This window comes from Hyla sarda, chromosome 1, assembly GCF_029499605.1.
Source record: "Hyla sarda isolate aHylSar1 chromosome 1, aHylSar1.hap1, whole genome shotgun sequence".
In the NCBI taxonomy this organism is placed as follows: domain Eukaryota; kingdom Metazoa; phylum Chordata; class Amphibia; order Anura; family Hylidae; genus Hyla; species Hyla sarda.
The window spans coordinates 401,688,657-401,711,855 of record NC_079189.1 but is presented as its reverse complement, the minus strand read 5'-3'; the positions used below and the strand labels follow the sequence as shown (position 1 = coordinate 401,711,855).

General features: G+C 46.4%; 2 protein-coding genes across 12 annotated transcripts in view; both read left to right on the top strand.

Annotated features, from left to right (window-relative positions):
* Positions 1 to 7,050, top strand: part of LOC130277345 (immunoglobulin superfamily member 1-like) — an 83,084-nt gene extending 76,034 nt beyond the window's left edge. For 6 of the 7 annotated variants that reach the window (XM_056528019.1, XM_056527982.1, XM_056527992.1 and 3 more), the window contains one exon: positions 6,237 to 7,050. In XM_056528019.1, the coding sequence (XP_056383994.1) occupies positions 6,237 to 6,273 (37 nt within the window). In that variant the 3' untranslated portion in view covers positions 6,274 to 7,050. The remainder of the gene's footprint in view (positions 1 to 6,236) is intronic. The other variant, XM_056527976.1, reaches the window with a different exon arrangement.
* A 592-nt stretch (positions 7,051 to 7,642) lies between these two features.
* Positions 7,643 to 23,199, top strand: part of LOC130277318 (basement membrane-specific heparan sulfate proteoglycan core protein-like) — a 105,053-nt gene continuing 89,496 nt past the window's right edge. For all 5 annotated transcript variants that reach the window (XM_056527931.1, XM_056527910.1, XM_056527923.1 and 2 more), the window contains exon 1: positions 7,643 to 7,827. In XM_056527931.1, coding sequence (XP_056383906.1) covers positions 7,752 to 7,827 — 76 coding nt within the window. In that variant the 5' untranslated portion in view covers positions 7,643 to 7,751. The remainder of the gene's footprint in view (positions 7,828 to 23,199) is intronic.

The following is a 23,199-nucleotide window of genomic DNA, read 5'->3' as shown; positions in this document are numbered from 1 at the left end:
GGGGCCTGGAGCCCCTGCGCAGAGGCGGCTCTAGACTTTTTGAGGCCTTAGGCAAAAATATATCTGAGGCCCCCCAAGCGCAATAAAAAAAGAAGAAAAAAAAATGAAAAAGATGTTTTTTCCGCGGGGCTCCCCTACTGAGGTTGACGAGCAAAAATAAAGGATAAAATGGTAAAAAGAAAAAAAAAAACTGCAATGCACTATATCTATTTATCAGTGGGTATGTAGTTTAAGGTGCTGCTTTATACAGCAACTCACCAATGACGTCTACTCTAATTTGCTTCGTTGCCTTCTCTTCTCCATTTGGTCCGGGCCATTATCACAATTTCTTCCACGCACAATTCTTCCCCGTTAAACCTGCAAAACAAACCTATTAGGCTCCGCACTTTTTTTTCCCATGGGTGACAGAGGGGGTGTAGAAGAGTGTACATAGGTGACAGAGGGGTGTAGAGGAGTGTACATGGGTGTCAGAGGGTGTAGAGAAGTGTACATGGGTGACAGAGGGGTGTAGAGGAGTGTACATGGGTGACAGAGGGGTGTAGAGGAGTGTACATGGGTGACAGAGGGGTGTAGAGGAGTGTACATGGGTGGCAGAGGGGGTGTAGAGGAGTGTACATGGGTGACAGAGGGGTTTAGAGGAGTGTACATGGGTGACAGGGGTATAGAGGAGTGTACATGGGTGACAGAGGGGTATAGAGGAGTGCACATGGGTGACAGAGGGGTATAGAGGAGTGTACATAGGTGACAGAGGGGTATAGAGGAGTGACAGAGGGATATAGAGGTGTGACACATAGGTGACAGAGAGGTGTAGAGGAGTGTACATGGGTGGCAGAGGGGGTGTAGAAGAGTGTACAAGGGTGACAGATGGGTGTAGAAGAGTGAACATGGGTGACGGGGGCATAGGGGGTGACAGAGGGGTGGACAGGAGTGACAAGGTGGTAACAGAGGGGTGGACAGTAGTGACAGAGGGGTTAATAGGGGGTAGACATAAGTGACAAGGATGTGGTCACGGGGGGTGGACAATGGAGGATGTACATGGGTGACAGGGATGGACAGGGGTGACAGAGGGTTGGATGGGGGGGTGGATATGGATGACAGGAGGGTGGACATGGGAGACAGGGTAGACTACGGGGGTAGACGGGTTAAACATGGGTGACAGGGATGGACAGGGGAGTGGACAAGGCGGACATGGATGACAGGAGGGTGGACATGAGTGACGGGATGATAGGAGGGTGGACATGGGTGACAGGGGGTGGACAGGGGTGACGGGGGGGTGGACAGGGGTGACGGGGGGGTGGACAGGGGGGGGTGGACATGGGTGACAGGGGAGTGAACATGGGTGACAGGAGGGTGAACAGGGGTGACAGGAGGTGAACAGGGGTGACAGGGGGGTGACAGGGGGGTGGACATGGGTGACAGGGGGGTGGACAGGGGTGACAGGAGGGTGGACATGGGTGACAGGAGGGTGGACATGTTTTATAACATTATTACGGACAGTGTACACACCTGACATCCTAACTGGCCATGGTGTGGGATGAGTATGGACTGGATCGGTGTTTCCAAACCAGGGTGCCTCCAGCTGTTTCAAAACTACAACTCCCAGCATGCCTGGACAGACTTAGGCTGTCCGGGCATGCTGGGAGTTGTAGTTTTGCAACAGCTGGAGGCACCCTGGTTGGATAACACTGGACTGTATACCTATATCATTGATTATATTGCTATATTTAAATCCAGAGCTGCCAGAGTAACACCACTTAAAGGGCCCCTGATCCTCGATGAGCCAGCAGGGCTCCAAGGGGTTTCCCAATACCACAAAATGAATGGCCATGGGTGACAGGGGGGGGGGGGGGGTAGACATGGGTGACGGGGGGGGGGTGGTAGACATGGGTCATGGGTGACAGGGGGGGTGGGGGGATGGTAGACATGGGTGACAGGGGGGTGGACATGGATGACAGGGGGGTGGACATGGGTGACAGGGGGTGGACATGGGTGACAGGGGGGAGGACATGGGTGACAGGGGCTAGAACATGGGTGACAGGGGGGTGGAGATGGGTGACAGGGGGGAGGACATGGGTGACAGGGGGAGGACATGGGTGACAGGGGGAGGACATGGGTGACAGGGGGAGGACATGGGTGACAGGGATGACAGGAGGGTGAACAAGGGTGACAGGGGAGTCGGCAGGGGTGACAGGGGGTGGACATGGGTGACAGGGGGTGGACATGGGTGACAGGGGGGTGGACAGGGGTGACAGGGTCGAGGACTTGGGTGACATGGGTGACAGAGGGGAGGACATGGGTGACAGGAGGGTGGACATGGGTGACAGGAGGGTGGACATGGGTGACAGGAGGGTGGACATGGGTGACAGGGGGGAGGACTTGGGTGACAGGGGGGAGGACATGGGTGACAGGGGGAGGACATGGGTGACGGGGGGGAGGACATGGGTGACGGGGGGGAGGACATGGGCGATGGGGGGAGGACATGGGTGACAGGAGGGAGGACATGGGTGACAGGGATGACAGGGGGGTGGACATGGGTGACAGGGATGACAGGGGGTAGACATGGGTGACAGGGGGGAGGACATGGGTGACAGGCGGGAGGACATGGGTGACAGGGATGACACGAGGGTGAACATGGGTGACAGGGGGGAGGACATGGGTGACAGGGATGACAGGAGGGTGGGCATGGGTGACAGAGGGGTGGACAGGGGTGACAGGGGGGGAACAGGGGTGACAGGAGGGTGAACAGGGGTGACAGGAGGGTGAACATGGGTGACAGGGGGGAGGACATGGGTGACAGGGATGAGAGGAGGGTGGGCATGGGTGACGGGGGTGGACAGGCGTGACAGGGGGTGGACATGGGTGACAGGGGGGGGACAGGGGTGGCAGGAGGGTGAACAGGGGTGACAGGAGGGTGAACATGTTTTATAACATTATTACGGACAGTGTACACACCTGACATCCTAACTGGCCATGGTGTGGGATGAGTATGGACTGGATCAGTGTTTCCCAACCAGGGTGCCTCCAGCTGTTGCAAAACTACAACTCTCAGCATGCCTGGACAGACTTCGGCTGTCCGGGCATACTGGGAGTTGTAGTTTTGCAACAGCTGGAGGCACCCTGGTTGGGAAACACTGGACTGTATACGGTACTTATATCATTGATTATATTGCTATTTTTAAATCCAGAGCTGCCAGAGTAACACAACTTAAAGGGCCCCTGATCCTCGACGAGCCAGCAGGGCTCCAAGGGGTTTCCCAATACCACTAAATGAATGGCCATGGGTGACAGGTGGGGGGGGTAGACATGGGTGACAGGGGGGGTGGGGGGGTAGACATGGGTGAAAGGGGGGTGGGGGGGGATAGACATGTGTGACAGGGATGGACAGGGAGGTAGGCAAGGCGGACATGGATGACAGGGGGGTGGACATGAGTGACGGGGGGGGGCAGAGGGTGGACCTGGGTGACAGTGGGGCAGTTTGGACAGGGTTAAGAAGGGGTAACGGAGGGATGGAAAATGTACGGTACCTTAAGCAAGCCGGCTCGCGCAGCTTGCAGTTCCACGGCAGTCCGGCACAAATGCAGCTTGCTCCGACGTCGGGCACCATTTTCGGCCCACTGCGCTGCAAGGGGGAGGGCGGGGTTTGGATGCAGGGGACGCAGGAGGACGCTGTGGCGCACACAGGCTTCCCTTCTCCCCCGCGCGCAGGCCGGGGCGGGACATTTGAAAAAAAAATCTCGCCAAAACCACTGCTCTAACTACATGATTTAGGCGGACGCGAGGCCCCCTGTAGCTCGAAGCCTTAGGCGGCTGCCTATATCGCCTAACTAGAGAGCCGCCGGGCCCTACGTTAATCCAGCCCCAAAGTGGCCTCAGGCCCAGCGGGACACCGGAATAATTCCCGGTATTCGTGTAGCCCTGCTCATTATACCAATTCGACCATTTCAATGATGCAACACATCCATGGTACAGCAGAGGTGTGAGGGAGTTCTTTGTTTGGCGTAGTTCATGCCTTGTTATGTATATAAATGAAGGACATATATATATATATATATATATATATATATATATATATACATCCAGACCAGACATGTAAACATCCTTCACAATGGTAAAGCAATAATCCTATTAGAATGCATGCCTCGGTTTATCAATGTCAGTGCCCTAGTTTTAGTTTACCTTCGAATGGCCTGTATTGCATGAAGTGTTAAACATTAAAGATTATTTTGTAATGAAACAAATAAAGAGAAAAGACGCGGCACTCATTGCAACGAACAAACTGTAATATATACATGCTACTGTAGATATAGGAAGCAAAGTGTATTGTATCCCGTCTCTCAGTCGAGTCTGCTCTGGTCATCTGCCCTAAGTATTTGAGACTCTGCTGTGTTGTGCCAGATTTAACTCATTGTAAACTGAAGATAATTTTCTATTAAGGTAGTTTAAGATTTATAAGGTTTCCTGGTCTCTTCCAAAGCCTTGCTTAAGTGCTAAAACATAGTGTTGCTGTGCTAGAGGTTTTTTTTCTGTGTCAAGAGCTACCATCAAGTAAGAAAGGACTTCAGGGGAAGACAGGATTAACCAGCGCTGTCCAGAACAGTAGAAGCAGAGCTACGGATACCTCAGGTGAGTAGCTTTATTGTATAAAACATGCAACGCATTTCACTGTGCATGCGCAGCTTCATCAATGCCTGATGAAGCTGCCCATGCGCAGCGAAACGCATTGCATGTTTTATACAATAAAGATACTCACCTGAAGTATCTGTGGCTCCGCTTCTCCTGTTCCGGACAGCGCCGGTTGATCCTGTCTTCCTCTGATGTCCTTTCTTACTTGATACTACCTCCTGACAGGACGGATATAGTCGGAATCTACTGTATATGCGCTTCCCATTGTTGTGTATGTTACACAACCAACTGTGGAAGAGGCCATCTTCCTCCTCCCCTCTCCTCCCTATGGGATTACTTGGAGTCCTGCACATGAGAGCGCCTTCTCCCCTTTCTATTTTAAGAGCTACCATCAAGAATTTTCAGGTCCCATACTTTTTATATATTGTAATTCTCTGTCATGTACCCTATTGCACTCCACACCCAAAAGAAGTATGGAGGGAGATTTATCATTGTCTTTAGAATTTAGTTTTTGCTGATATTTTCCACATGAAATGTCGCACGTGCAACATTTCTTTTACGACTGTTGGCTGTAAGCAAAAAGCTACGAACGATCTTGCAAAAGTCTAATTCAGTTTTCAGTGATAACGAATTTATCAAGTGCAAATTACGCACAAAAAGCCGCAAACCCTCCAAAACACTGCAAAATCTATGCCAGCCCAGACCTGGCTTTTAACAGCACTTTTAAAGCTGGACAAAAAGTTGCAGAAAAGTTGCACAGAAAAGGAGGAAACATACAAAGTGGTGTTCTGAAGTGATTTATCAACCTCCTGTGATAGTATGATAAATATGTTGAGCATAAGCAAAAGCAAAGTAAAAAGAAATCACTTTAAAACTCGCTTTAAAAACGTTCTTACATGTTCTGAAGCAGTGTTTCCCAACCAGTATGCCTTCAGCTATTGCAAAACGTCAATTCCCATAATGCCTGTAGAGCCTCTGGCTATAAACCCACATATCTCAAGAATGGAAGGTTAAAGGGGTTGTTCAGGAATAGAAAAACAGAGCTAATTTCTTTAAAAAAACACTCTCTGTCTGTCTCCAGGTTGGGTGTGTTTCTGAAGCTCAGTTCCATTGAAGTGAATGGAGCCAAGTTGTAATACCACACACAACCTGGAGACAGACAGGGAGCATTTTTTGAAAGAAATAAGCTCTGTTTTTCTATTCCTGGACAATCCCTTTAAATCAAGAAACTGCATAAACATAAGTGATCAGTGCACACTAAGCTATTTAATGCTACTTTTTGAAGGGTTGGCCACAGGTCCTAATGGTATGTTCACACATAGTTTTGTTGCAGACATTTTTGAAACTGTCTCTGTATATATATATATATATATATATATATATATATATATATATATATAAATCTCTGAATAAGGTTTGCAGAAACCCATCTGCTTGCAACCAGAACATCTCTATACAGATCAACTGATTTTTAGTCAAAGGACCTTATGCATCAAATCTGCTGAGTGTGCACATACCCTTTAGATGACTCTTGGGATCCACATGGAATCAGACATTTTTCTTTGTTGTTCACTTTGTTTTTACATGTTGCTTTTCCATAATTTTTTCCCCAGGCGCAAGAAATCTGAGACAGAAGCAATCCACAGATGAAAACTAATTTAAAACCTTATATTTTACACATTTAAATGTTAACTTTTACGTGAATAAACATATCTTTTATTCCATGTGTTTCATTTATTTACTGTGGGGGTCTTATTGAGGATTTAAACCATATACATTCCATTGATTCCATAGTAATGAGTGCCAGGAAACTGATGTTTAACTACTAAGTTTGTCAAACTCAACTCAATACGTAGTTCTCCATAGGAGATCTACAGTTAAACCATATGGGGTAGATTTTTTAAACGCATATAGGCCCATTCTCTTATGCATTTATGGCAATAAAATCCATTGCAAATATGGCATTTTGAGCCAATATTTCTGAAGCCCCTGTGCTGCTTTTACCTAAATATTAGGGGTGGGTTGTGACACTTATTGCCAGCCTAGGCCTAATCTTGCATTATATTTAGCCCCTGAGGAAGTTAGCACCTTGGCTGACAAAATGTGTAGGGTGGGGTAGGGCATAGGTCCATTGTACACCAGAGAATATATACATCAGGGTTATTCATTTATTTTATTAATGGTATGTCTGGATGCTATATTTACTTCTATGTCGTATATTTTATATAGTGTATTTGGATTAGAAATTCAGTGACAGTATTCAACTGTGATCTATTATCTTGAATCCTGTATTGTATAGGATTATACTTTGCTATTTCATGTATTTCCTTTGGTTGTTGTTTATATGCAGACTTTATGTTCCTGTGACTGGCTTATTGTGTTCAGGTCCCTTGCCTTTTTTTCATATACAAGTTTTTGATTGTCTTTATGATTTAAATAAAGATTTATTTTTCTTTCATAATTTCGTATTTCTGGATGAGCAATGCCATTTATTTTCCCCACTTCTCTTTTGTCTTTTGTATTGGTTCCATATTGGGGTGTTAGGCTAAGCACTCAAATCTAATGTTTTGGTGTACCTATTTTGCATTCAGCTGGTTGGAACAACATGGTGGCCAGGCAGTTGCAGAAGTAGTCCGCAGAATTTAAGAGCAGACCAGTGATGAAGTGCAACTTATAGTGATATAAGTCAGTGGATAAGTGGAGTAAGAATGATACACTGATTGGCTAGCTGAGAAGATATGGATTGCAAGCTTTCAAGAGCTCTCAGGTCCATGGTATAACTTGCCCGATGAAGGAAGCTGAGAGCTGTTGAAAGCTTGCAATCTATATCTTCTCAGTTAACCAATAAAGGTATCGGGGGAGATTTATCAAAACCCGTTCAGAGGAAAAGTTGCTGAGTTGCCCATAGCAACCAATCAGATCGCTTCTTTCATTTTTAAAGAGACCTGTGAAAAATGAAAGAAGCGATATGATTGGTTGCTATGGGCAACTCAGCAACTTTTCCTCTGTACCGGTTTTGATAAATCTCCCCCATCATCCTTACTACACTTATCTCCTGTATTTTTACAGCACCAACTCTCATCTTTTTTTTCAGATAAGCCAGATACAGCAATGTAGAAAAGACAGATATGTGGCAGGTAGCTCAGAAGAGTAATCAGACAAGCCAATATTTAGTACTGCGGATGTTCCGGAGACGAAAATACGGTATGTTGTTGATGAGGAAGAGGGTTAGTCAGACAAGCCAGGTCAAATTGAGAGGCAGATATTAAAGGGGTATTCCAGGAAAAAAAACTATTTTATATGTATCAACTTGCTCCAGAAAGTTAAACAGATTTATTAATTACTTTTATTAAAAAAAATCTCAATCCTTTCAGTACTTATGAGCTTCTGAAGTTAAGGTTGTTCTTTTCTGTCTAAGTGCTCTCTGATGACACCTGTCTCAGGATACGCCCAGTTTAGAAGAGGTTTGCTATGGGGATTTGCTTCTAAACTGGGAGTTTCCTGAGACATGTGTCATCAGAGAGGACTTAGACAGAAAAGAACAACCTTAACTTCAGAAGCTCATAAGTACTGAAAGGATTAAGATTTTTTAATAGAAGTAATTTACCAATCTGTTTAACTTTCTGGAGCCAGTTGATATATACAAAAAAGTTTTTCCCTGGATAACCCCTTTAACCCCTTCATGACCCAGCCCATTTTCACCTTCAGGACCTGGGCATTTTTTGAAAATCTGACCTCTGTCACTTTAAACATTAATAACTCTGGAATGCTTTTACTTATCATTCTGATTCCGAGATAGTTTTTTCGTGACATATTCTACTTTATGTTATTGGTAAAATTTCACTGATATTTGCATCCTTTCACTGAAAATTTAGCATTTTTCTAACTTTGAAAGTCTCTGCTTGAAAGGAAAATGGATATTCCAAATAAATTACATATTGATTCACATATACAATATGTCTACTTTGTGTTTGCATAAAAAAATTGACAAGTTTTTACTTTTGAAAGACATCAGAGGGCTTCAAAGTTCAGCAGCAATTTTCCAATTTTTCTCAAGATTTTCCAAATCGTAATTTTTCAGGGCCCAGTTCAGGTTGGAAATGGATTTTAAGGGTCTTCATATTAGAAATACCCCATAAATGACCCCATTATAAAAACTGCACCCCCCAAAGTATTCAAAATGACATTCAGTAAGTGTTTTAACCCTTTAGGTGTTTCACAGGAATAGCAGCAAAGTGAAGGAGAAAATTCTAAATCTTCATTTTTTACACTCGCATTTTCTTGTAGACCCAATTTTAGAATTTTTACAAGGGGTAAAAGGAGAGAAATCACCATAAAATTTGTAACCCAATTTCTCTCGAGTAAGGACATACCTCATATGTGTATGTAAAGTGTTCGGCGGGCGCAGTAGAGGGCTCAGAAGGGAAGGAGCGACAATGGGATTTTGGAGAGTGAGTTTTTCTGAAAGGGTTTTTGGGGGGCATGTCCCATTTAGGAAGCCCCTATGGTGCCAGAACAGTGGACCCCCCACATGTGACCCCATTTTGGAAACTATACCCCTCACGGAATGTAATAAGGGGTGCAGTGAGCATTTACACCCCACTGGCGTTTGACAGATATTTGAAACAGTGGACTGTGCAAATCAAAAATTTTATTTTTCATTTTCACAGACCACTGTTCCAAAAATCTGTCATACACCAGTGGGGTGTAAATGCTCACTGCACCCCTTATTACTTTCCGTGAGGGGTGTAGTTTCCAAAATGGGGTCACATATGGATATTTATTGTTTTGCGTTTGTCAGAACTGCTGTAACAATCAGCCACCCCTGTGCAAATCGCCTCAAATGTACATGGTGCACTCTCACTTCTGGGCCTTATTGTGCGCCCCCAGAGCACTTTGCGCCCACATATGGGGTATCTCCGTACTCGGGAGAAATTGCATTACAAATTTAGAGGGTCTTTTTTCCCTTTTACCTCTTGTGAAAATGAAAAGTATAGTGCAACACCAGCATGTCAGTGTAAAAAATTTATTTTTTTACACTAACATGCTGGTGTAGACCCCAACTTCACCTTTTCATAAGGGGTTAAAGAAGAAAAAGCCCCCCAAAATTTATAATGCAATTTCTCCCGAGTACGGCGATACCCCATATGTGTCCCAAAACTGTTGCCCTGAAATACGACAGGGCTCCAAAGTGAGAGAGCGCCATGCGCATTTGAGGCCTGAATTAGGGATTTGCATAGGGGTGGACATAGGGGTATTCTATGCCAATGATTCCCAAACAGGGTGCCTCCAGCTGTTGCAAAACTCCCAGCATGCCTGGACAGTCAATGGCTGTCCGACAATACTGGGAGTTATTATTTTGCAACAGCTGGAGGCTCTGTTTTGGAAACAGTAGCGTACCAGACGTTTTTAATTTTTTTGGGGAGGGGGGGCTGTGTAGGGATATGTGTATATGTAGTGTTTTTTACTTTTTATTTTAGGTTAGTGTCAGTGTAGTGTAGTGTTTTTAGGGTACAGTCACATGGGCAGAGGTTCACAGCAAGTTTGCCGCTGGAAGTTTGAGCTGCAGCGCAAAATTTGCCCCATCTCAAACTTGCAGCACTCACTGTAAACCTCCGCCCATGTGAGTGTACCCTGTACATTCACATTGGGGGGAGGGGGCAAACATCCAGCTGTTGCAAACTCCGAGCATGCCCTTTGGCTGTCCGTGCATGCTGGGAGTTGTAGTTTTGCAACAGCTGGAGGAACACTGGTTTGGAAACACTAAGTTAAGTAATAAACTTTCAAGTGTTTTGCAACCAAACTTAGTGTTTCCAAACCAGTGTGCCTCCAGCTGTTGCAAAACTACAATTCCCAGCATGCATGGTCTGTCTGCTGGGAGTTATAGTTTTGCAACAATTGCAACAGCTGGAGGCACTGAGGTAGGAAAAGGACAATGTTTCCTAACTAGTGTGCCTCCAGTTGTTGCAAAACTACAACTCCCAGCATGCCCAGACTGCCCAGGCATGCTGGAAGTTGTAGTTCGGCAATATCTGAAGGATCAGATGTTGCCGAACTACAACTTCCAGCATGCTTGGACAGTCTGGGCATGCTGGGAGTTGTAGTTTTGCAACATCTGGAGGTCCACAGTTTGGAGACCACTGTATAATGGTCTCCAAACTGTGCTCTTCCAGATGTTAGAGAACTACAACTCCCAGCATGCCTGGACAGACTGAGCATGCTGAGATTTGTAGTTTTGCAACATCTGGAAGAGCACAGATTGGAGATCATTATACAGTGGTCTCCAAACTGAGGACCTCCAGATGTTGCAAAACTACAACTCCCAGCATGCCCAGAAAGCCAAAGGCTGTCTGGGCATGCTGGGAGTTGCAGTTTTGAAACTCTCAGAGGCAGCGGTGAGATCACTTTACGGCGACCTCACTGCTGCCAATGAAGATGCCGCACTGCTGCCGGAAACTCACCTCCGGGACGCAGCGCCGCCGGGACCGTCTGGAGGGCGCCGCTCGCCGCCGGGACCGCTCGGGACACCGCTCGGACGGGTAAGTGACACCGGGAGACGAGTCAGGGACACTTAGCAGAGCGGTGTGTGTCCCGATCCCCGTGATCGGGACTCACACACAGCGCTGCTATCAGCTAGTCAGATTTGACCAGCTGATAGCAGCGATCGCTGGGGGGGGTGGGGGATGAAACCCCCCGTGGTCGCATGGTAAGATGGCTGGCTATCAGTGATAGCCACCATCTTTCCGGGCGCTGCGGGATTCCGCGAGTAGCGGCAAAAATGTTCATGACGTACCTGTATGTCATGGGTCGGGAACACCTTGCCACCCATGACGTACAGGTATGTCATAGGTCGGGAAGGGGTTAATTGTAACTCTGTAACACACAAGCCTAGCTAGAAATCCAATAGCTGGCACTGAAGCCAACATATTTCTCTTTAAAGATGGCTCTAAGTGCTCTGATTAGCTAGGTGGCAGCAGACATGCGGAAAACACCATCCCTTTAAGGCTCGTTCAGAGGCTCATTACAGAAGTGTCTGAATGGCCGGAAAGATGGGACTTAAACATGGGGAGGTAAGTACATAGTAGAAAACCTGTATTTTTTAGCCAACATTAGCGAGGCATTCCACTCACACCCAACGCAAGCAAGAGGTTTTTGGAGTAATGTTTTAGGTATTTTTGGTAACTTCTACATGTTAAGCAGGCATGTGTACTTCTACATGTTATAAATTGTCTTAAAGGGGTATTCCAGGCCCAAACGTTTTTTTATATATCAACTGGCTCCGTAAATTAAACAGATTTTTAAATTACTTCCATTAAAAAATCTTAATCCTACACAAACGGCGAAAGCCTCTTCATGCATTGCTCATAAAGAAACACAATATAAACTTCTGTTCCACTGTTATCATACCCCTGTGGTTCTTAATCGATTCTATCCAGATGTGTCCTCCAGCTGCTGGAGATGCCAAGCTAGCTTAGGTACATTGCCTCATATCTTTTGGGAATGTCCATCACTTAGACACTTTTGGCTAGAAGTACAATACGGTCAGTTATTAATAGATTCATTCCGTTCCACCCTTTAACATACCTCCTCAGCCTCCCTTCCAAGGGCATGCAGAGAAATTAAACTAGACTATTTCATTATATTTTAATTGCAGCCAAGGGCTTAATTGCTCAACGTTGGAATTCTACGGATATACCTACCTTACAACATCTGTGTCACGATGCCGGCTGGCAGGAGGTGGATCCTCTGTGCCAGAGAGGGATGGCGAGGACCGTGCTAGTGGACCGGTTCTAAGACACTACAGGTTTTCACCAGAGCCCGCCGCAAAGCGGGATGGTCTTGCTGCGGCGGTAGTGACCAGGTCGTATCCACTAGCAACGGCTCACCTCTCTGGCTGCTGAAGATAGGCGAGGTACAAGGGAGTAGGCAGAAGCAAAGTCGGACGTAGCAGAAGGTCGGGGGCAGGCGGCAAGGTTCGTAGTCAGGGGAGATAACAGAAGGTCTGGTACACAGGGTATAAACACACAAAAACGCTTTCACTAGGCTCAAGGCAACAAGATCCGGCAAGGGAGTGCAAGGGAGGAGACTAGATATAGCCAGGAAACAGGTGGGAAGCAATTAAGCTAATTGGGCCAGGCACCAATCATTGGTGCACTGGCCCTTTAAGTCTCAGGGAGCTGGCGCGCGCGCGCCCTAGAGAGCGGAGCCGCGCGCGCCAGCACATGACCGCAGGAGACGGGAACGGGTAAGTGACCTGGGATGCGATTCGCGAGCGGGCGCGTCCCGCTGTGCGAATCGCATCCCCAACGGGCATGGCAGAGCAGCGCTCCCGGTCAGCGCCGACCGGGGAGCTGCAGGAAGAAAGACGCCGTGAGCGCTCCGGGGAGGAGCGGGGACCCGGAGCGCAAGGCGTAACAGTACCCCCCCCCTTAGGTCTCCCCTTCTCTTTATCGGGTAACTGCCTCCCCTGGGATGAGGACACCGGGAAAGGATGGAGGGACTCCTCAAGGGCAGGCAGAACCGCAGGAGTAGGAATGGGGAAAGAGGGCAGAGGGCGAGACCTGGCACGGGGCAGTGTGACACCAGGACGAGGGCCATGCGGGGACACAGGGGCTTGCCTGATGGGACTGGGAGGGGGGGAGAGGCATTTCCTGTGGCAGGCAGAGTCCTTAATGACCTTAGGGGGACCGGATAGAGGAGGAACCACAGGGTCACGGCAGGGAGTACTGGGAACCGGTAGAAGGCAGTCCTTGGAACAAGAGGGACCCCAACTCTTGATCTCCCCAGTGGACCAATCCAGGGTTGGGGAATGGTGTTGAAGCCAGGGAAGTCCAAGGAGAATTTCCGAGGTGCAATTGGGGAGGACCAAAAGTTCAATCCTCTCGTGATGAGATCCGATGCTCATAAGAAGGGGCTCCGTGCGGAAACGTATGGTACAGTCCAACCTGGCTCCGTTGACCGCGGAAATGTGGAGTGGCTTGACAAGACGGGTCACCGGAATACGGAATTTATTCACAAAGGACTCCCGAATAAAATTCCCAGAAGCTCCAGAGTCCAGGCAGGCCACGGCTGAGAGGGGAGAGCTGGCTGAAGTGGAAATCCGAACAGGTACCGTGAGACGTGGAGAAGCCGACTTGGCATCAAGAGACGCCACACCCACGAGAGCTGAGTGCGAGCGTGCGTTTCCCAGACGTGGAGGACGGATTGGGCAATCCACCAGAAAATGTTCAGTACTGGCACAGTACAGACAAAGATTCTCTTCCTTACGGCGATTCCTCTCTTCCAGGGTCAGGCGAGACCGATCCACTTGCATGGCCTCCTCGGCGGGAGGCCTAGGCGCAGATTGCAGTGGAGACTGTGGGAGAGGTGTCCAGAGATCTAAGTCCTTTTCCTGGCGGAGCTCTTGATGCCTCTCAGAAAAACGCATGTCAATGCGAGTGGCTAGATGAATGAGTTCATGCAGGTTAGCAGGAGTCTCTCGTGCGGCCAGAACATCTTTAATGTTGCTGGATAGGCCTTTTTTAAAGGTCGCGCAGAGAGCCTCATTATTCCAGGATAGTTCAGAAGCAAGAGTACGGAATTGAATGGCGTACTCGCCAACAGAGGAATTACCCTGGACCAGGTTCAGCAGGGCAGTCTCAGCAGAAGAGGCTCGGGCAGGTTCCTCAAAGACACTTCGAATTTCCGAGAAGAAGGAGTGTACAGAGGCAGTGACGGGGTCATCGCGGTCCCAGAGCGGTGTGGCCCATGAGAGGGCTTTTCCAGACAGAAGGCTGACTACGAAAGCCACCTTAGACCTTTCAGTAGGAAACTGATCCGACATCATCTCTAAGTGCAAGGAACATTGCGAAAGAAAGCCACGGCAAAACTTAGAGTCCCCATTAAATTTGTCCGGCAAGGACAGGCGGAGGCTAGGAGCGGCCACTCGCCGCGGAAGGGGTGCTGGAGCTGGCGGAGGAGATGATTGTTGCTGCTGTAGCTGCGACTGTACTTGCTGTAGTTGTGACTGGAGTTGCTGTGTCATGGTAGTCAAGTACGACAGCTGGTGATCTTGTTGCGCTATCTGTTGCGACTGCTGGGCGATCTGACGAGCTTGCTGGGCGACCAGCGTAGGGAGGTCAGCGACCCCTGGCAGAGGAACTTCAGCGGGATCCATGGCCGGATCTACTGTCACGATGCCGGCTGGCAGGAGGTGGATCCTCTGTGCCAGAGAGGGATGGCGAGGACCGTGCTAGTGGACCGGTTCTAAGACACTACAGGTTTTCACCAGAGCCCGCCGCAAAGCGGGATGGTCTTGCTGCGGCGGTAGTGACCAGGTCGTATCCACTAGCAACGGCTCACCTCTCTGGCTGCTGAAGATAGGCGAGGTACAAGGGAGTAGGCAGAAGCAAAGTCGGACGTAGCAGAAGGTCGGGGGCAGGCGGCAAGGTTCGTAGTCAGGGGAGATAACAGAAGGTCTGGTACACAGGGTATAAACACACAAAAACGCTTTCACTAGGCTCAAGGCAACAAGATCCGGCAAGGGAGTGCAAGGGAGGAGACTAGATATAGCCAGGAAACAGGTGGGAAGCAATTAAGCTAATTGGGCCAGGCACCAATCATTGGTGCACTGGCCCTTTAAGTCTCAGGGAGCTGGCGCGCGCGCGCCCTAGAGAGCGGAGCCGCGCGCGCCAGCACATGACCGCAGGAGACGGGAACGGGTAAGTGACCTGGGATGCGATTCGCGAGCGGGCGCGTCCCGCTGTGCGAATCGCATCCCCAACGGGCATGGCAGAGCAGCGCTCCCGGTCAGCGCCGACCGGGGAGCTGCAGGAAGAAAGACGCCGTGAGCGCTCCGGGGAGGAGCGGGGACCCGGAGCGCAAGGCGTAACAATCTGAAGAACAAAATATCGTTAATCAGAACAATGGAATATCTCTCAGCGGCGACAGAAAATCTCTTACCAAAGTTTTATGAAATTTGGGATTCTTGGGATAAATTCTTGGAATCGGAAACAATACTGTGAGTTATGGGAGCTGGGGCTCGGGCCTGCGCGGGCCTATTCTTTTCTCTTTCCTTCTCTTTACTCGCCTCTATTGTTTGTATCTCCCTCTAACCATTCCTCATCTGTCTTGTGATCCTTTCTATTTATCATATTTTCTGACTATACATGTGGAACATTCTTGACTGTTTTTCAAGGTCTCACTTTGATCTCACCTGATGGTTTGCTTTATAATCCCCAAAACCGTCAAAAGCAACTACTTTCAATGGTGATGATATCACTCAATTTATGTAATTTACAATTGCCTCCTTATTTTTGCCTTTCATTACTGTTCTTAATTCAGAATAATCTTTTCCATGCCGCTTGACTTATTTATAAACCTGAGACCTCCTTTTTACTGAGATTTGACGGTTGGACACGTGATGATGAGGCCCCCCTGTGGTCTACTACTCAATACCTCTTATTCTTTCCCCTCAATACTCTTCCTTCTCCTTTTTTATTTATTGTCCTTATTTTTTACTGTTATTTTCCTGTTGATATGATTTTTGTATAACTGTTTCCCTTTGTTATGGAAATTTTCAAAATTGTGAAAATAAACAATTATTAAAAAATATATATATATATCTTAATCCTTCCTATAGTTATTAGCTTCTGAAGTTGAGTTGTTGTTTTCTGTCTAACTGCTCTCTGATGACTCATGTCCCGGGAGCTGTGCAGTTCCTATGGGGATATTCTCCCATCATGCACAGCTCCCGGGACGTGACCTCATCATTGAGCAGTTAGACAGAAAACTTCAGAAGCTAATAACTATTGGAAGGATTAAGATTTTTTAATAGAAGTAATTTACAAATCTGTTTAACTTTCCGGAGCGAGTTGATATATATAAAAAAAAGTTTTTGCCTGGAATACCCCTTTAACCCCTTAAGGACTCAGCCCATTTTGGCCTTAAGGACTCAGACAATTTAATTTTTACGTTTTCATTTTTTCCTCCTCGCCTTCTAAAAATCATAACTCTTTTATATTTTCATCCACAGACTAGTATGAGGGCTTGTTTTTTGCGCGACCAGTTGTCCTTTGTAATGACATCACTCATTATATCATAAAATGTATGGCGCAACCAAAAAAACACTATTTTTGTGGGGAAATTAAAACGAAAAACGCAATTTTGATAATTTTGGAAGGTTTTGTTTTCACGCCGTACAATTTCTGGTAAAAATGACATGTGTTCTTTATTCTGAGGGTCAATACGATTAAAATGATACCCATTATTATATACTTTTATATTATTGTTGTGCTTAAAAAAAATCACAAACTTTTTAACCAAATTAGTACGTTTATAATCCCTTTATTTTGATGACCTATAACTTTTTTATTTTTCCGTATAAGCGGCGGTATGGGGGCTCATTTTTTGCGCCATGATCTGTACTTTTTTTTGATACCACATTTGTATATAAAAAACTTTTAATACATTTTTTATAATTTTTTTTTAATAAAATGTATTAAAAAAGTAGGAATTTTGGACTTTTTAAATTTTTTTTCGTTCACGCCGTTCACCGTACGGGATCATTAACATTTTATTTTAATAGTTCGGACATTTACGCACGCGGCGATACCAAATATGTCTATAAAAAATGTTTTTTACGCTTTTTGGGGGTAAAATAGGAAAAAACGGACGTTTTACTTTTTTATTGGGGGAGGGGATTTTTCACTTTTTTTTTACTTTTACTTTTACATTTTTTTACATTTTTTTTTACACTTGAATAGTCCCCATAGGGGACTATTCATAGCAATACCATGATTGCCAATACTGATCTGTTCTATGTATAGGACATAGAACAGATCAGTATTATCGGTCATCTCCTGCTCTGGTCTGCTCGATCACAGACCAGAGCAGGAGACGCCGGGAGCCGCACGGAGGAAGGAGAGGGGACCTCCGTGCGGCGTTATGAATGATCGGATCCCCGCAGCAGCGCTGCGGGCGATCCGATCGTTCATTTTAATCGCGCACTGCCGCAGATGCTGGGATCTGTATTGATCCCGGCACCTGAGGGGTTAATGGCGGACGCCCGCGAGATCGCGGGCGTCGGCCATTGCCGGCGGGTCCCTGGCTGCGATCAGCAGCCGGGATCAGCCGCGCATGACACGGGCATCGCTCCGATGCCCGCGGTTATGCTTAGGACGTAAATGTACGTCCTGGTGCGTTAAGTACCACCTCACCAGGACGTACATTTACGTCCTGCGTCCTTAAGGGGTTAACCCCTTCCCGACCTATGACATACCTGTACGTCATGGGTGGCAAGGTGTTCCCGACGCATGACATACAGGTACGCCATGAAAATTTTTCCGCTACTCGCGGCATCCCGCAGCGCCCGGAAAGATGGTGGGTATCACTGATAGCCAGCCATCTTACCATGCGACCACGGGGGGTTTCATCACCCCCCCCCCCCCCCCCAGCGATCGCTGCTATCAGCTGGTCAAATCTGACTAGCTGATAGCAGCATTTCGCTATGAAAATACTTAGCAGCGCGGTGTGTGAGTCCCGATCACGGGGATCGGGACACACACCGCTCTGCTAAGTGTCCCTGACCCGTCCCCCGGCGTCACTTACCCGTCCGAGCGGTGTCCCGAGCGGTCCCGGCGCGAGCGACGTCCCCCATGCGGTCCCGGCGGCGCTGCATCCCGGAGGTGAGTTTCCGTCAGCAGTGCGGCATCTTCATTGGCAGAAGTGAGATCGCCGTAAAGCGATCTCACTGCTGCCTCTGGGAGTTTCAAAACTGCAACTCCCAGCATGCCCAGACAGCCTTTGGCTTTCTGGGCATGCTGGGAGTTGTAGTTTTGCAACATCTGGAGGTCCTCAGTTTGGAGACCACTGTATAATGGTCTCCACTCTGTGCTCTTCCAGATGTTGCAAAACTACAAATCTCAGCATGCACAGTCTGTCCAGGCATGCTGGGAGTTGTAGTTCTCTAACATCTGGAAGAGCACAGATTGGAGACCATTATACAGTGGTCTCCAAACTGTGGACCTCCAGATGTTGCAAAACTACAACTCCCAGCATGCCCAGACTGCCCAAGCATGCTGGAAGTTGTAGTTCGGCTTCAGATATTGCCTTCAGATATTGCCGAACTACAACTTCCAGCATGCCTGGGCAGTCTGGGCATGCTGGGAGTTGTAGTTTTGCAACAACTGGAGGCACACTAGTTGGGAAACATTGTCCGTTTCCTACCTCAGTGCCTCCAGCTGTTGCAATTGTTGCAAAACTATAACTCCCAGCATGCACTGACAGACCATGCATGCTGGGAGTTGTAGTTTTGCAACAGCTGGAGGCACACTGGTTTGGAAACACTAAGTTTGGTTGCAAAACACTTGAAAGTTTATTACTTAACTTAGTGTTTCCAAACCAGTGTTCCTCCAGCTGTTGCAAAACTACAACTCCCAGCATGCACGGACAGCCAAAGGGCATGCTTGGAGTTTGCAACAGCTGGATGTTTGCCCCCTCCCCCCAATGTGAATGTACAGGGTACACTCACATGGGCGGAGGTTTATAGTGAGTGCTGCAAGTTTGAGATGGCGCAAATTTTGCGGTGCAGCTCAAACTTCCAGCGGCAAACTTGCTGTGAACCTCTGCCCATGTGACTGTACCCTAAAAACACTACACTACACTAACACTAACCTAAAATAAAAAGTAAAAAACACTACATATAAACATATCCCTACACAGCCCCCCCTCTCCAAAAAAATGAAAAACGTCTGGTACGCTACTGTTTCCAAAACGGAGCATCCAGCTGTTGCAAAATAATAACTCCCAGTATTGCCGGACAGCCATTGACTGTCCAGGCATGCTGGGAGTTTTGCAACAGCTGGAGGCACCCTGTTTGGGAATCATTGGCATAGAATACCCCTATGCAAATCCCTAATTCAGGCCTCAAATGCGCATGGCGCTCTCTCACTTTGGAGCCCTGTCGTATTTCAGGGCAACAGTTTTGGGACACATATGGGGTATCGCCGTACTCGGGAGAAATTGCCTTATAAATTTTGGGGGGCTTTTTCTTATTTAACCCATTATGAAAAGGTGAAGTTGGGGTCTACACCAGCATGTTAGTGTAAAAAAATAAATTTTTTACACTGACATGCTGGTGTTGCCCTATACTTTTCATTTTCACAAGAGGTAAAAGGGAAAAAAGACCCTCTAAATTTGTAATGCAATTTCGCCCGACTACGGAGATACCCCATATGTGGGCACAAAGTGCTCTGGGGGCGCACAATAAGGCCCAGAAGGGAGAGTGCACCATGTACATTTGAGGTGATTTGCACAGGGGTGGCTGATTGTTACAGCAGTTCTGACAAACGCAAAACAATAAATATCCATATGTGACCCCATTTTGGAAACTACACCCCTCACGGAATGTGATAAGGGGTGCAGTGAGCATTTACACCCCACTGGTGTATGACAGATTTTTGGAACAGTGGTCTGTGAAAATGAAAAATAAAATTTTTGATTTGGACAATCCACTGTTTCAATTATCTGTCAAACGCCAGTGGGGTGTAAATGCTTACTGCACCCCTTATTAAATTCCATGAGGGGTATAGTTTCCAAAATGGGGTCACATGTGGGGGGGGGGTCCACTGTTCTGGCACCATAGGGGCTTCCTAAATAGGACATGCCCCTCAAAAACCGTTTCAGAAAAACTCACTCTCCAAAATCCCATTGTCGCTCCTTCCCTTCTGAGCCCTCTACTGCGCCCGCCGAACACTTGACATATGCATATGAGGTATTTCCTTACTTTAGAGAAATTGGGTTACAAATTTTATGGTGATTTCTCTCCTTTTACCCCTTGTAAAAATTCTAAAATTGGGTCTACAAGAAAATGCGAGTGTAAAAAATGAAGATTTAGAATTTTCTCCTTCACTTTGCTGCTATTCCTGTGAAACACCTAAAGGGTTAAAACACTTACTGAATGTCATTTTGAATACTTTGGGGGGTGCAGTTTTTATAATGGGGTCATTTATGGGGTATTTCTAATATGAAGACCCTTAAAATCCACTTCCAACCTGAACAGGGCCCTGAAAAATTACGATTTTGAAAATCTTGAGAAAAATTGGAAAATTGCTGCGGAACTTTGAAGCCTTCTGGTGTCTGTCAAAAGTAAAAACTTGTCAATTTTTTTATGCAAACACAAAGTAGACATATTGTATATGTGAATCAATATGTAATTTATTTGGAATATCCATTTTCCTTTCAAGCAGAGACTTTCAAAGTTAGAAAAATGCTAAATTTTCAAAATTTTCATGAAATTTTTAGATTTTTTACCAAGAAAGGATGCAAATATCAGTGAAATTTTACCAATAACATAAAGTAGAATATGTCACGAAAAAACAATCTCGGAATCAGAATGATAAGTAAAAGCATCCCAGAGTTATTAATGTTTAAAGTGACAGTGGTCAGATTTTCAAAAAATGCCCAGGTCATGAAGGTGAAAATGGTCTGGGTCATGAAGGGGTTAAGTCACTTGTATGTCCTCCCAAACAGATATATTTGCAAGACAAAATCAGAAATTTCCAATTGGAAATTAATTATTTGACAAAGTAGTTTTTTTTTTTATTATTATTATCTTTTGCTCTCTTTTTCCTTTTTTTTTTAACCTCTTCAGGACACAGGGCGTATGGATACGCCCTGCATTCCGAGGCCTTAAGGACCGAGGGCGTATCCATACGCCAGTGGGAAATCCGGTCCCCACCGCTAGCCGGTTGAGGACCGGAGCCAGATGCCTACTGAAATCATTCAGCAGGCACGCTGGCACTTCGTCCAGGGGGGTCCTGAGACCCCCCCATGTCGGCGATCGGAGAAAATCGCATGTCAATTCAGACATGCGATTTTCTCCAATTCCGGGCTGATCAGGTCTCTGGTGACCCGATCACCCGGAAAATAGGGCTGATCGGAGCTGTCAGCAACAGCCCCGATCAGCCTAAAGGATAGGAGTGAGGTCGCAAAGCTGTGATCTCCTCCTATCCCCTGCCATTACTCAGAACGGAGTTCTGACCAATGGCAGCGCAGGACAGGGGGTTGCCATGGCAACCCCCCGTTCTGCCCGCCCCTGGATGTCGAGGGGCTCTGGGAAGAAGATGGAGGCCGTACCTGCAGGAGAAGATGCCTGGGACCCGGGATCTTAACTGTAGACTGCTGGATCTTTGCTCAGGTAGGGAATCGACAGTGGGGGGGGGGGGGGGAAATTGAAAGTGAAAGTAAATCGATCTTTACTGTGGCAACCACTAGGGGGGCCAAACTGCAACTCCCTAGGGCTTCAAAGTAGAGCAGCAATTTTCAAAAATGTCATGAAAATTGCTAAATCTGAAGGGACAGATGTTACAGAACTACAACTCCCAGCATGCCTGGGCAGTCGAGGCATGCTGGGAGTTGTAGTTTTGCAACATCTGGAGGGTCACAGTTTGGAGACCACTGTTACAGTGGTGCCCAAACAGTAGCCCTCCAGATGTTGCCAAACTACAACTCTCAGCATGCCTCGACTGTCCAGGCATGCTGGGAGTTGTAGTTCTGTAACATCTGTCCCTTCAGATTTAGCAATTATCATGACATTTTTGAAAAATGCTGCTCTACTTTGAAGCCCTCTAATTTTTTCAAAAAGCAAAAATATGTCCATTTTATGATGCAAACATAAAGTGGACATATTGTATTTGTGAAGAAAAATAAAATTTATTGTGAATATCCATTTTCCTTACAAGAAAGCTTCAAAGTTAGAAAAATGCTAAATTTTCAAAATTTTCATGAAATTTGGGGATTTTTCACCAAAAAGGATGCAATTAACGCCGAAAGTTTACCACCAAAATAAATTAGAATATGTCATGAAAAAACAATCTCAGAATCAGAATATTCGGTAAAAGAGTTTTCGCGTTATTAATGCGTAAAGCGACGTTGGTCAGAATTGCGAAAAAGGACTCAGTCCTTAAGGTGAAAAAGGGCTGTATCCTTAAGGGGTTAATATTCTGTCATGAGCCTGTTTCTTTTACAACTGATAATGGGTTTATTATATGCAACTGGAGCTGGTTTAGGGTCTTGTTCAAGCACATACGGAATCTAATAGCTTAATTAATCATTTTGTTCATAGGGGAATTGTTAGATAAAAATATCTTCTCTTTTTAAAATTTTTCGCACCAAAGAGAAGTTCTTTTCTGTCTCTTTTTTACAACAGAGAGAACGATAGCCATAGAAAGTAAAAATAAATCCAAAAATATTCTTGACCTACATAAATAATAAGAAACGTTTGGATTATTTTGTTTGGAGAAAAGACATCTTAGATGCGATTTGATCACAATGTACAAATATATGAATAGACAGTACAGAAATCTTTTTATACCTAGGCCCATAACTATGACAAGGGGGCATCCTCTACATCTAGAGGAAAAAGGTTCCACCATCATCACCACAGAGATTCTTTACTGTAAGAGCAGTGAGACTATGGAACTCTCTGCCACATGATGTTGTGATGTCTGACTCAATAAACAAGTTGAAGGGGGACCTAGATGTTTTTCTGGAAAATTATAACATTACAGGTTATGGATACTAGATATACTGTATGTG